General features: G+C 50.9%; 5 protein-coding genes across 5 annotated transcripts; 3 read left to right on the top strand and 2 right to left on the bottom strand.

The window, feature by feature from the left end:
• Positions 1–337: 337 nt before the first annotated feature.
• Positions 338–2212, top strand: HFD1 (Hexadecenal dehydrogenase; the record flags this gene model as incomplete). The annotated part of the gene is made up of 3 exons (XM_056216976.1): positions 338–711; positions 759–1900; positions 2166–2212. 3 exons carry the CDS (start codon positions 338–340, stop codon positions 2210–2212), a joined length of 1563 nt encoding a protein of 520 aa, XP_056068532.1.
• Positions 2213–4699: 2487 nt separating this feature from the next.
• On the bottom strand, positions 4700–6016 carry N0V89_008217 (uncharacterized protein; the record flags this gene model as incomplete). The annotated part of the gene is made up of 1 exon (XM_056216975.1): positions 4700–6016. One exon carries the CDS (start codon positions 6014–6016, stop codon positions 4700–4702), a length of 1317 nt encoding a protein of 438 aa, XP_056068531.1.
• A 677-nt stretch (positions 6017–6693) lies between these two features.
• N0V89_008216 (uncharacterized protein) lies at positions 6694–8436 on the top strand (the record flags this gene model as incomplete). Its single annotated transcript, XM_056216974.1, has 4 exons — positions 6694–7114; positions 7160–7670; positions 7724–8077; positions 8130–8436. The coding sequence occupies 4 exons, from the start codon at positions 6694–6696 to the stop codon at positions 8434–8436; spliced, it is 1593 nt and encodes a 530-aa protein (XP_056068530.1).
• A 1171-nt stretch (positions 8437–9607) lies between these two features.
• N0V89_008215 (uncharacterized protein) lies at positions 9608–11707 on the bottom strand (the record flags this gene model as incomplete). Its single annotated transcript, XM_056216973.1, has 1 exon — positions 9608–11707. One exon carries the CDS (start codon positions 11705–11707, stop codon positions 9608–9610), a length of 2100 nt encoding a protein of 699 aa, XP_056068529.1.
• A 1706-nt stretch (positions 11708–13413) lies between these two features.
• N0V89_008214 (uncharacterized protein) lies at positions 13414–13926 on the top strand (the record flags this gene model as incomplete). The annotated part of the gene is made up of 2 exons (XM_056216972.1): positions 13414–13418; positions 13503–13926. The coding sequence occupies 2 exons, from the start codon at positions 13414–13416 to the stop codon at positions 13924–13926; spliced, it is 429 nt and encodes a 142-aa protein (XP_056068528.1).
• Between the last annotated feature and the right edge of the window lie 169 nt (positions 13927–14095).

Raw genomic sequence — 14095 nt, 5'->3', positions numbered from 1 at the left:
ACTATCTAAAAGCTAAACACTAGCTCTAGATACTTATTACTACTAAGGTGTGCTAGTTCCTATGTATTTTGGTGTTGAGGCGGGCATGTCTTAACTAAACCACATAAGGGAGGTGAGCGGGGCTGCGGGGCTACCAGGATAGTGTACCGAGGCAGTTCGCGCCGCCCGTGACTCTGGATATGCCAGGCACTTTCTGCGACAGAACTTAAAGGGGTCGCGCAGCTCTCACGACATACACTGGCACGACACACTAACGCGATTAGCTTCACGGCGTCTCCGTAACACTCTCACGACCTACTCAGAGCGCGATCCTCCATCTAAACGAAGCTCAAACACCATGGCGGCTAAGATTCCCCCCTTCGAGCACACATCGCTTGACGAAATTCCTGCCGTCGCCGCGCGCATCCGCCAAAGCTTTCTGTCGCACAAGACGCGCCCGCTCGAGTTCCGTCTGGTGCAGCTCCGGAAGCTATACTGGGCACTCAAGGACAATGAGGCTCTTATCATTGAAGCATGCAAAGAGGATTTGGGCAAGCCAACATTCGAGACGCACCTTGCGGAGCTCTCATGGTGCATGAACGACATTGTTTTCATGCAGAACAACCTGCCGCGATGGGCCAAGGACGAGAAGGCAGAAGACATCAACTTCACGAACAAGCTGATGGGTCCGCGCATCCGAAAAGACCCCCTCGGCGCGGTGCTGGTTATTGGGTGTGCACACTAGGACCTGCTCATGGAAAGTTGCTTACAGCAGACAGTGCCTTCAATTTCCCCATTCAACTATCGCTCGGTCCCCTCATCGGCGCCATCTCTGCTGGCTGTACCGCCGTCCTCAAGCCCTCCGAGAGCTCGCCCCACTGCGCGGCTGTCATGCAGAAGATCATCGCAGAATCTCTCGATCCCGAATACTACACCATTGTACAGGGCGCCATTCCTGAGACCACCGCACTCCTCGACCAAAAGTGGGATAAGATCTTTTACACAGGGTCCGCCAACGTCGGCACCATCATTGCGAAAAAGGCTGCCGAGACACTCACACCAGTCGCGCTGGAGCTTGGTGGCAGGAACCCCTCTTTTATCACGAAGAACGCGGATCCGAAGCTGGCGGCACGCCGTCTGCTTTGGGCCAAGACATTCAATGCGGGTCAGGTATGCGTGGGTCAGAACTACACCCTCATTGACAAGGAGATGGTGCAGCCCTTCGTGAAGGAACTGGAGGTGCAGCTCAAGCAGTTCTACCCGCAAGGAGCCCGGAACTCTCCCGACTACGGTCGTATAGTCAACCAGCGCCAGTTCCAGCGCCTCAAGAAGATGCTTGACGAGTCGCGCGGCAAGATTCTGATTGGTGGTACCATGGACGAGGATGATCTCTTCATTGAGCCCACCGTGGTTCAAGTCGACTCCATGAACGACTCTCTTATCAAGGACGAATCATTTGGTCCATTCCTGCCCATTCTCCCCGTCAACGACCTCGATGAAGCTATCAAAATCGCGAATGAAGTCCACGCCACTCCGCTCGGTCTCTACCCCTTCGGCTCCAAAGCCGAGATGGAGAAGGTGCTCTCGCAGACGCGCTCCGGGGGCGCCACTCTCAACGACGGCTTCTTCCACGCCTCTATCCCCACTCTTGCCTTTGGTGGCGTAGGTGACTCGGGTCAAGGCGCGTACCGAGGCAAAGCATCATTCGATGTATTCACCCACAGAAGGAGTGTGACGAGTACGCCTACTTGGATAGAGGGCATGCTGGATATGAGGTATCCTCCTTTCACGGCTAAGAAGCTGCAGCAGTTTTTGAAGATGAGCGAGATGAAGCCGAACTTCGACCGACAAGGAAGAGCGATCGGATGGGGTGGGTGGTTTTTGGGATTGCTCGGTTTTAAGTCATTGGCTGCCGTTGTGGGTAAGTGATGCCCACGCGTCTGCCCTGTCGCTACGCTCTTCATCATGTGATATATTTTGGTTGGATTGTGCCATCTGGCTGGATGGATTTCTTCCGGTTCTCTCATGTTGCCGTTACCCGTTGCTATCTGTATCTCATGTTAGCCGTTGAGCTAGTCATACGTTCTCAGCGTTGCAAAGCATGATGATGATGCACTTCCTTTTGCCTGCGTCCGCACCTGGTTCCCCCATTGTTCGGCGGTTGAGCATCTGCTAATGTCTACCAGTGGCCGCCGGTATCCGCATGTACCTCCAGCGACGCGCGAAATTGTAGATATGCATGATACCACCGTCCCACATTGTTAATATCCACTCTTGCGAATATCTGACCAGATAAGGGCCACCACAATTTGAGACGTGTGCTGTGTCACACCTGGAAGACCGATTATCGTGACCATGAAGCATGATAGCTCTGCACTTGACATTGGGAATTACACACCTCCCGGCCCCATCTCCTATTCAGTCACATGATTTAGCGTGCGTGACCAATAAGCGATCTATACTTGTGTAGCAATTCCAAGCCCACCACGCACTGACACCCCACCACGCCAACTCATCCATCATGGCGCCACTGCAGCCAATTCTTTGGTACTAAACTGTTGCATCAAACGGCACGCATGTCTGCTCGAGGAGCATCCAAACGGTCGCCAGACACTTGTGCAGAGTGTCGAGCTCGCAAAGTCAAGTGTGACGGAAGGCGCGATGTCTGCAACGGTTGTGAACGCTTGAACCTCCGCTGTTCCTTTGGGCAGAGCTCACCTGAATCCAGCCTGGTTCCGGATGAAATCTTACAACTTCGGCGAAAGAAGATTGCATGCATTCCTTGCCGGTCTCTGAAGGCAAAGTGCTGCGGAGAGTTGCCTAGTTGCCGACGATGCCAACGCAGACGCGTGCAATGCGTATACCCGCGATCAAAGAGGGCTTTGGATGGATCGGATCGTTCACCCGTTTTAAACTCGATACCAAATACTACTACGGCTCATGCGCGGTTAGACCACGGCCTTACCCTTCGCATGTTTGAAGCATTTTTCCAACACATTCATCCGATACCCGACTACTCATTCTTCCACAAAGCATCACTGGTAGAACGTTTCGAGTCTGGAAGCCTTGACCAAGCCTTATTACTTGCTCTAGTAGCTACGACATGCGATATGTTGGACTTGGACGCCGAGCTCAAAGCGCTCAGCCCGCAATGGATGTCGCAAGCTGAGACCTTGGTGATGCAGGACCTGGGAAATTTTTCAGTCATTAAGGTGCAGTGCTTGCTTCTACTCATCAAACACCACACGCGTCAAGGCCGGCTTGGTATTGCTCTAATGCTACATGCACTTGCTTCCAGGGCTGCATATGCAATCGGATTGAATTACGAGGCTCGACATCTCGGCTTCCTTGCGCGGGAATCTCGACGACGTTTGATGTGGTCTCTTTACATCGTCGACAGAAGGCTTGCCGGTGGCATGTCCGACTTTTCCCTGTTTTCAGACACCTCTGTTCACATACAGCTTCCTTGCCACGAGCGCAATTTCGAGTTCGACCTTCAGCAAGATACCGAAGGCTTACGATACACACTTGGACAGCCTCTATCGGAATGCATTGGCTCTCTTGGCATCTATGTTCGGCTAATGTGGTTTCGACACCGGATACTACACACAACGAAAGCGGCAGTGCTATCTAAGGAGCCGGATGTTACTACTATTTCCGCGTCGATTGAAGAAATCGCAACAGAGCTGATTGGTTTCGAGGATAGCTTTCCTGGTTCGTTCCATTTATCCACGAAAGCTTTACAGCTACGTGCCTATTCATCACGCCTTGGTCCGTTCCTTTTAGTGCACGTTTGGCTCCGGCAGTGCTTCTGCGACCTGTACCGCATTGCTCTTACCGGGCTGAAGGAAGCATTACCTGCAGAGCAGATCTCTCGGTTAGATGCACAAATTGTCACTAAGTGGCGTTCCTCGTGCTTCAAGAACGCCGTAGGCCTGTCTAGGGTTTTCCAGAAATTCCCCGCACTCAAGACTGGTTGCCCGGTCTTTGAGCACGATGTTATTGCCTGCGCATATCAATGCGCCCGAATGTTGCTGCACCTAGCCAACTATCACAATGGCGGAACGCAATTCAGCGTTGATGACGCACATGAAGGCGCACGAAACTGTCTTGCTGCTTGTCAAGTAATTCCCTCCTCATCTTCAGTGGGTGATCTAATTGTAAGTATATCGATACCCCCTACTACAGACCTTGACGATGCATTCAGACGGGGGATCTTTCGCGTTTGCTGCTCAGGGGTTCTTCGCCTCCATCACAACTCTTAAATGTTGGAACTGCCACCGCGGACAGTTCTGCTGCAGATTATCGTTCACCTTCCTTGGCACACTCAAATCACTTGTTCTCACGTCACAGCGCGATTGGGAAAATCTCCATAGTGGATGACGGCGCTGAGACTCCGCATCGGCGACAGCGGAGCGTTCAAGACGAGCATGCTACCGATGCGCCTGCAAGCCAAATCCAAGGAGCACCGTATAGATTCCCCTCCGGTATCGATCTTGGGGTGCCACTAAGTCAACGATCGTTGGATTTCGCTACCAGCAACGCTTTTGAGGGCGCGCATGGCGATACTGCTGTTGGTCGGGGGAATGAGTACTGGCCACAGAATCCCTGGTATATAGGGCAAGCATTACAACTGAGTCAATTCGATCTACAGCTCTGGAATCTATAGGAAAGCACCTAATAGCACGAGAAGCAAATTGGCAGTGTGTCGATTGCATGATTACCTTCCAGCTCTCGACAATCTTTCCTCCAACTGCTCTTTCGGCGACTTCAAGTCTACTTTAGGGAATCGGTCATCCTTTTGCCAAGGCAAGAAATCCGATCCAGCCACCAACCATCTGAAGATTTCACCTTGAAGCATGTCCGCAACTGGCTTGTACTCTGCATCCGCTGCCACATTGTGCAGCTCGCCTGGATCGCTTCGTCGATTGTAAAGCTCAGCTGGCTCGTACAGTCGATAGACATAGGTCCACTCTTTATCGCGAATGCTGATAGCTTTGCCGACCAATGAGGTATCCTCGTGTTGGAGGTTTGCCTTGATATCGTATGGAAACGGTGCTTGTTCCAATAAGGGCTCTTCGCTGATCAGGAAACCGCCTTCTGTGAAAGCGTAAGTCTTATGGAAAGTTTCGCCGTCGACCAGGACCGGTACCAAACTAATGCCATTGTGTGGAAAGTGCTCTCCGATCCCGGACAGGTGAAAGATGGTGGGTACCAGGTCAACCATCTCTGCCATCACGTCAGAAACGCGACCTTGCGGGAGGCCTCCACCACCGATTATAAGTGGCTCGTGTGTGAGGCTATCGGACAAACCCGATGGCCACTTTTCGATCATACCATGATCACCCAAGTACTCGCCATGGTCTGTAAAGAACATGGTGACTGTGTCACCCCACAGGTTTAGGCTGTCAAGCTTCTGAACAACACGTCCGAACTGATCGTCCAGCCTTGTGATCATACCATAGTATGTTGCTTTCACCTCTGCCCATATCTCTGGAGTCGCTCGGGCAGTGTCGTATCGCTCCCGATTGATCTTCATGTATCTTGGCTCGTAGCCTGTCTTCTCTGCAGGATTTACAATTTCTCCGGTCAGCTGTGACCTGTTATACATGGAGAAGTATGGTTCTTCAACCTGGAAAGGGCAATGCGGAAAGATGAGTGGCATGAACAGAACCCAAGGCTTGTCCTCAGGCGGGCAGTCCAGCCACTTCAACGCTGAGCGCACAACTCCATCGTCGTAGTCCAAGGCCTCTTCTGCGTTCCGAAGACCCTTGTAGAACAGGCGACCCCATATGCTCTCATCAACAGGCCTGCCACCACCTGCAAACTTTGGTACGAACTCGGGAGTCTCCAGGAATCCGTACTCCGTCACGCTGAGCTCGGTCACGGTTGGCGCAAATGTATCGCCTCTTGGCGCTAAACATGCGACGTGGTACCCATCCTCCTTCAGACTGCGGAACATGTTTGGCTCCCAGGGCTTGATGAGGTTCTCGAGACTTCGATGTCCACTGACGTGTGGATACGTCCCGGTGAACATGCTGCAACGAGACTGCGAGCATACCGAAGCCTGAACGAAGCAATTGGTAAAGCGAGTTCCGCGTTTCGCGAATGCATCAACATTTGGTGTCCGAATGGGGCTGTTTGGTCCAGTTGTACATCCCAAAGAGTCGTAACGCAGTTGATCCGGCATGAATATAACAAAGTTTGGGCGTTCGCCTCCATTCTTTGAGTTGATTTTGATGGGAGATTGCCGTGGTGGTTGAGAGTGGGGTAACATGTTGGTCTGGGTTCTTATGCAGTAGGACAGTGCAACCCGTTGTTATGGTAAGTCGGATTGAGCTTGCGGAACACTACATTGCGTGCTGGAAGCGAGAATTGCGTATAATAAGGCATTTCTAGGAGTACCGACGGTCCGTCAATCCCTGTCACAACCGCCGTGTTTCAGTGGGGCTTCCCATCGAGGACCGCGCCGAGGACCGTCTCCGCACGGTGCTCGGTGACGGGGTCTCGGAGCATGTGTGGAGACACCAATCAGAGGTCCACTTTCTTCATACGACCCCATAAACCAGCTAACATGTCGCCATTCATCGCGGCTGGCGTCAAGCTCGTTCGGCAAACGTTCTCCTAAGGGTACTGAACTTCCATGGATATAAAGCAACAGACTTTGGCACCCTCCGCCGATCGACGCGCCAGAGGACTTGTCGCACAGCAACAATGGTCTTCTCGCTGCTTCGCTGCTTCAACACTAAGTTAGCCCTGGGCTGTTTGCTCATTGCCATTTCTTCCTTCAATTATGGCTTCGATAATCAAGCCTTTGCAACCACGCAAGCTATGAATGCCTTCGACAAGCAGTTCGGTGTGTGGAACGCGAAAAGCAAGACATGGGTGCTCGAACCATCTTGGCTGTCGTTGTTCAATTCCCTGAACTACATAGGGTTCGCTTTCGGTATGCCCTCCGCTGGAAATTCTCTAGCAGAAGCTGACAAGCCAGGTGTGCTCCTTGGTAGCCATGTATCTGCTCGATATGGACGAAGAGTCTGCATGTTTAGCATGAGTGTATACGCGTTGGTCACCGCGACCATCGCTGTCACGTCACAAAGCCGTGAGCAAATTATGGCTGGACGAATCCTAAACTGTGAGTTGAAAGCTGACTTTCTCGCATGTCACTGACTCTGTCAAGATGTGTACGTTGGTATGGAGCTGGCTGTAGTGCCTGCATTCCAGTCAGAAATCGTGCCCGCCTCCGCCCGCGGCTTCATCGTCGGAACCTATCAGCTCTCACTCATCTTTGGAGGCTTTGTCATCAACTCAGTCTGCAGAGGTACGAGTGGCATGCGAAATAACCGCGCGTGGCGCATTCCTGTCGGACTGTTCTATATCGTACCGACGATCATCATGTTCCTCATCTTCTTCATACCCGAGAGCCCACGCTGGCTGTTGAAGCAAGGCCGCGTCGAAGAGGCAAAAGCAAACTTGATCAAGCTTAGAGAAGGAAAGTTCACCGAGGAGCAAATGGACCTTGAATTTCGAGAACTGCAAGCAGCGCTCGAGTTTGAGAATGCCTTCGAGAAAGGTACCTTCGTGGAAATGTTTCATGGCATCAACCTCAAACGCACGACGATAGTCGTCCTGGTGAATTTCTTCCAGCAGGCAACAGGTCAGGCTTTCGCTAGCCAGTACGGTACGATCTAGTCAGTCAACGTCCCTTGTACACTTGCAAACCCTTACGATTGACATGTAACAGTGTGAAATCACTTCAGACTATCAACCCCTTCAACTTCAGCCTGATCACATCGGCGATTAGCATGTTTTCCATCATCATGTGCCTCCTCCTTACAGACAAAGTCGGTCGACGTCCTCTCCTCCTCCTCGGCGCGGCAATTCAGACGGCCGCACTCATGACGATGGGAGGACTTGGCACACCTAAGACAGTCGACTACTCATCTAAAGTTGGTATCGTCGCCATGATTGCAGTAATGGCAGTGGGTTTTGGCATTGGCTGGGCCCCGCTCACCTACGTTGTCACATCCGAGCTTCCTGCCATCAAGCTTAGAGACCACGCACTCCGTCTGGGCTTCTCCGTTAATGTCGTCATCAAGTGAATCGCCCTCTCCTCCCTCCCATATCACTATACTGACAACATCACCCAGCTTCGCAGTCAACTTCTCCATTCCCTACCTCATCAACGCGGAATACGCCAACCTGCAGTCGAAGGTCGGCTTCATTTTCGGAAGCTTCGCACTTCTGTGCTTCATTTTTACGTACTTTTGCATCCCGGAGTGCTCGGGTAAGACGCTTGAACAAATCGACTATTTGTTCCATAATGGGGTGCCGTTAAGGAAGTTTGGTACGGCGGATGTACCGACGTTTGAGGAGAGGGTGGTTGCGGAGAAGGTGGAGGAAGATATTGTTAAGCCGCAGAAGATTGAGCGCGAAGATCAGTCAGGAGCGTTTTGATAGGTAGTCGAAAGCGTGAAGATTCTATATTTCGTGTGCCGTAGAGGCTGCCTAGGCCGAGTGAAGACACGCGGTTATCTTGCGAACGCATACCCTTTCCTGGCTTCCCAAAACAATTTGCCCAAAAATCAGGCTCGGTTGTGCGTTGGCTTGGCCCCCCTCACGATCATCAATAACCCGACTGTATCAATGCAGGACGTATCGTTGACTGTTTCTTTCATTCTTGTCTCTCGTTCGAGGCAGGGCGTGCTAGACAATATGCTAGGAATGTCTTGAGGATGGCCTGCGTAGGTTTTTTTCTGGTACTTTGTCGTATTATGTATTATTAGCGAATGCTCGCAGGACAACCTGCATTAAGAGAACAACCAGAATTCCATGAGAGAGTATCATCGTCGTAGAGGCAGAAATTCTCCCTAGCATCACAAATGAGCGGTATAGGCTACATAATCATAGTTAGCGAGGTTTAGGCTGCCAACCAGTATATAATGCAAAGTACCTGAACAAGAACTGAACTTAGTTATATCATCAGGAATGACGGGCAGGACCATTTACCTGAAGCCTACCAATCCAAGCTACTTACCATTAATTCCTAAGCTCTGCACCATCGCGCGGTATTTCGGATCGACCGTAAGTTGGCTTCTCGTCGGAAGGCAGTGGCTAAATATTTACTATCCACGATTATTCAATTATCTCTTTCATATTCGCATTTGCACCAGCCTCGCATCTCAGCGTTCGCAGATCTACTCTCAAGGTTAGCAGAAACCGTATTTCATCGTTAGCAGACAGTATCAGATCGCTAGGACATTCCATTGGTTCGATCTTTATTAGGGCTTGAACACTGATCCACAACATGCACAACAAAGGCCTGGGACTCTCTGTCGTCGATGGCCAAATTGGTTGTCTCTATGCCAACATCCGGAATTGAGTCTATGCCGTTTTCAATGGTGGACCCGTTAATGATATGACCGTAATTTGTGACCACGCTCCTATTCCAGCCGAGATTTCTATAGCTGCTTACTCGGAGGGTGCAGCGACAATACCCGTCCCTTATGCTCGTTTTGTCAAAGCATCCTTATAGTCTCATCGCGACTGGACTCGACTAAATCTGGTGCCTTTGTGCAATATACATTCTCCTCTATTCACAACACCACGCCACTCATTATATTTAATTTCAGATCATACTGCATACTTTGATTGTTGGCAAAGCCTCGTCCCATGCCTGTTTCACAATCTGTCCTACGCCCAGCCTCTCGTAGAAGGGGCCTTGGCGCTTCACGATTAACGCGAAAATCGATCTGCCAGTCGGTGAAGTTCTTCGTGGCCCATCATGTTCTGTATCTGGGAACTCGGTCTTGTCATAATAAACGGCCTTCCCAACCCCCGACAGAAGAGGTTCTCGCCATTGCGATGTATCGGAAGCCATCGCCATGGCTTCCTCCCAAGATTTGATTTGGACCAAAGACAAGTCTTCTTTGGAATTCTCGCCGAGATCAAATAGATAAATGAACTCAAACTCTTTGTCTCCGGGTGGCTCGAACCAAGATGGATGGACGCCCCAAACCATACCGCAGTGCCTCTTATGCTGATCAAATATTAACATTCGAAGCATTGGAAGCGCGGTAGATTCTACGTTCGAGCCCCTATAGCGTAGAGCGTCTTTAGAGGATACAGTAAGAGTCACTACTGGAGACTGTACTCTGAGAATGTCGGGAATGTGTTCGTTGGTGTGGGATGCAGGGAGGATTTGGATGTTCGACTGTTCCCTGTCTTCTTTATAGTCCATGTACGAATTAGGGTGCCCTGGGTCGTCTGTGGGTGCGAAGCGGACGCTACCGCTCCAGTGAGCCCAAGACCAGGTTGGAATCAGCGTGGACTTTTTCTCTGTCGCCTCACGAGCATTGAGTACTTTGAACGCTGTCCAGCATAAAGCCCGTCGCAACGCGGGCATTGGTAAGCCGTTGCAAAATTGCCAGCCTCGAATGCGGTGCCATGAAGACATCACCCCTGTGAAGGCATTAAGGACATCGCCCGAGAACGTCAACAACCGCCCCGAGTAATTCTCTGCTTGCTTATAGTACCGCCAGGCCTCAAGGTCGATCTTCTCGGACTCCAAAATAGCCCCAATAGCCATGGCTAGATGACTTGGCTGTGTGCTCCCAATGCAGGCGTCATGGAAACTTTTGTGAAAGGTAAATTGTGGATCGGGTCCGGGCAACGCCCAGAATGCAAGGTCCTGGGGTCTTGTCCGTTCAGGCTCTAGCTCACTGACACTGCCTTTTGCACAATCGAAGAAAACTTCGCTTTTAGTCAAGAACATTCGCCGGCGTGAGAGTACGTGCTCCTGGAAGGTCCACCCACGTGTCGACCACATCGATTGATCGACTAGTTCCGTGAGCTGGGGCTTGCCGGAGTGCCATAGCCGCATCTCCTTGACAATTTCGTAATACCGAATTCTTCGTGAGCCAATCCCGGGGACTCGGTCGAAAACCCCCTGAGCCATGAGCGTAATAATCGTAAAATGTGCATTTTCGTAAATGGCGTCCATGCAACTAATTTGCTTTTGTCGATCCCCTTCGTCATCTTGAATAATACATAGCGCGTCTACCCAGAGATACCGTTGTTCCATTGCAGCTACCAATTGCATTACGTCCCTGATCAGAGGTGGGATGCCGGCCTCGGTAGAGAGCAAGGATCCTGGCTGCTCGAAGAAGGCCTTATTTGCTCGTGTGGCTTTCACATTGCCTTTCGTACCCCAAATATAACTTAAAGCAACGTATCGAGCTCGCGATGGTGCCTGAATCAGGTGAGCTTCTTGCACATCAATCAAACGCATATCGGTAGGTGGTGTAGCTCTCTCATCATCGGGCTGATGACAAGCTCCATCATGCGAATCGTTGCACTCCTGGAGCCAATTGCGCGCGACAATAAAATCGGGGACTTCTGGGTTGTGATTTATGGCTTTTGTGAATGTGAAGTAACTGCTGCCCTCGGGTTCTTCACACCGGACCTTGCCGACTCCGTTGGGTTGGAGTACAAGCGAATATGTCGTTTCGGCGAGCGCGAACTTCTTGAGCTCGTGCAGTGCAAACCGACATAAAGGGCAATTTTGATTCTGTTTCAGTTCTGCGTGTTTGCCTAGCTGCAATGTGCGCTCAATGCTCGAATCGAATGCAATGATCTCACAGGTCGGGCATAATGCGTCCACTTGTTCACTCGCTTGTCGACATACATCGTGCGAATAGAGGTATTCGTCTCCTGATTTGTCCTCCATCGGAAGCGGCGATTAGCATGGACACCAGGCTTTCGCAACGGGGGTGTTCAAATCAGTTTCTCTGGTGTGCGAAGGCTGCCGAGAATTCTTGTTTTCGAAGTTGATGGCACGCGGGGCTGGCGAAGAGCTTGTAGCTACATCACATGATCTTTCGACCGAGCATGGGTACTCGGAACTTTTGTATAGCACAATATCGTCTTCTTTACTTGCGAATATTATCGCAGAGTTTCAGCGGAACGATGTTGAGGAGACCAGCAGATCGGATCACACTGCCCTCACGCGGGCGTTTGCTGTGCGCATCGCGAATCAAGCTCCTCGATGTTCTGATACAATAATAGCTTGCTGGCCTCCGGTCCAAAACAGCGTGCGATGACAGCCGATACGCAGATATTGGGCCCAGCTTTCTGGTTCAACTTAAGATTAATGGCGTCATCTCTCTCGATGTTTAGTAAAATTCTTTGGCATCGATTGTGTTGCGGAGTTGACCGGATGCCGTCGTGGTGCCTTTGAATGCACGCAGCTATCGACACACAAACTAATGAACATCTCTGCGTTTCTACGTTAGCGTTATTAGATACAACCAGTACCGCATAGCGCTTAAAAGTTACCTGGTTTCTTGGAACTCTTCTTCGTGACGGCTTGCAGTTTCTTCTCCCACCTACCAGTCGTGTGGTGCTATCGCTTTGCCAATGGCGGCGGATCTGAAACGCTCATTGAATGAGGTTGTGGAGGCGTACCGTTGGAGGTTCAAAGTTAATCCTCATCCGGAACTAGAACGGGGGTGATGAAGCCAATGGAACTCGGTAGCTGAGCTGTCACGACAACCGGCTGAAGAGAAGTCTCGCATATATGTGTCTGTGGCTGGAGACGAAGCGTGTGGCTCATGCCTAGGTGCAGGCTTTCGCATGCGCTCAACATGTCGAGATTGTGGTTCCTGTTTCTCGGCATCGGTTGACTTCTCTGGAGACTCACCCCGCTGTACGCATCTTGATAGATATCCATCCTACTAAGCAGCTAGCTGTGATCACTTTGGCTAATGTTTACAATGTTCTCAGGTCTATATACTGATACATATGGCATACTTCCAGATCATACTCCGCCTGACTTGGGGGAAATTAAGCAAAATTGGCCAAGAGCGGTTTTGCTCTTGCCGTGGCAAAAACTCCTGGCAAGGAAACTTTGAATGATGGCTTAGGTGCGTGGATATTGTGTTCTCATATGCTTCTATGGGCTGACATTCGTAGAAGTCCGTCCGAGCAGCCGTGCTGCTCCACCCAAGGTGTTTCAATAACGAATCACTCGGGAACATCACAATCGCCGCAACTCCTTCTCCCTGGTCTATCATCATTATTTACTCCCAAGAATGAGCATGACGACTCGCCCAGAGATGATGACGAGTCCCCTCGGAGCTTGCAAGGCCGTCCTATCGTGGTTTACACTGAGAATCTGGCCGGACTCCTATCCATAGAGAAGCTTGTCCTAATTGAAAAGGCTCTCGCCGACATACATGGGGAAATACACCACTCGGTTGCTCTTGATTAGGGCGTTGTAGACGAGCATAAAGCGAAGAGCGATATCCGATGACCACAAGCCGCAACTGCAGTGGGGGATACTGTTCAGCCTACTGCTACATCATCAGTGTATTCCACAACGAAGTGTGTTTGGGTCCTAGAGTCGGGAATTTGTTCGCGAATAGGACTAAAGACATGCCGTCGGGTTCATTCGCAAAGAATGCAGACGGAGCGCTCACCTGCACGAAATCTAGGAAAGGTCTAATCGTCTTTTCGTACGACAGCACGATTTTTTACATTCCTTTCCGAACGAGGACAGATAAGGGCTTAGCAAAGGTGCCGGAGAGCGAGCGAGCGAGGTTTCTGCTGGTGGAGATAGCTCTCCGAAGGGAACAGCAAGTGAACCATAGCCCGCACGCCCCTGTTGAACTTTTGGAAGGATCCGAAATTGATCTGAAGGATCTCTTGTATATCGACGTTCTCGATATGTATCCATATGTGCCGATCGAAGGCACCGAGGTTCTCGGTGCGATCCCCAAGGAGGGCCTGGAGTGGGTAATCGCTCTCCAGAAGGCTGTGCAAACACACAAAATCCCGAACGACGTTCAATGTCTCAATGTTGGGGCGCTGCAAGAGTACTTTACGTTGAACAGGGAGCGCGAGAATCCACGATCTATTGGCCGGTCCGTAACGTTCAGCCGCATATGAAATTGCATGCTAAGATAGGAAACTCTTTCATTCGCGATTCCAATCCCAGGAAATCAGGTGGTCCTCGTCGAATAGAGCGTTTGGATGATCAAAATGATAAACTCCATCCCCATCGTGACAGCAGAGAACTGCCGCACTCGCGGTCGGTGGATATAGGCGAACCCTAACT

This window comes from Didymosphaeria variabile (genome assembly GCF_027946475.1).
Source record: "Didymosphaeria variabile strain IMI 356815 chromosome Unknown scaffold_6, whole genome shotgun sequence".
NCBI classification, from domain to species: Eukaryota; Fungi; Ascomycota; class Dothideomycetes; order Pleosporales; family Didymosphaeriaceae; genus Didymosphaeria; species Didymosphaeria variabile.
The sequence above is the reverse complement of the archived record's forward strand: the minus strand, read 5'-3'. Positions and strand labels throughout refer to the sequence as shown.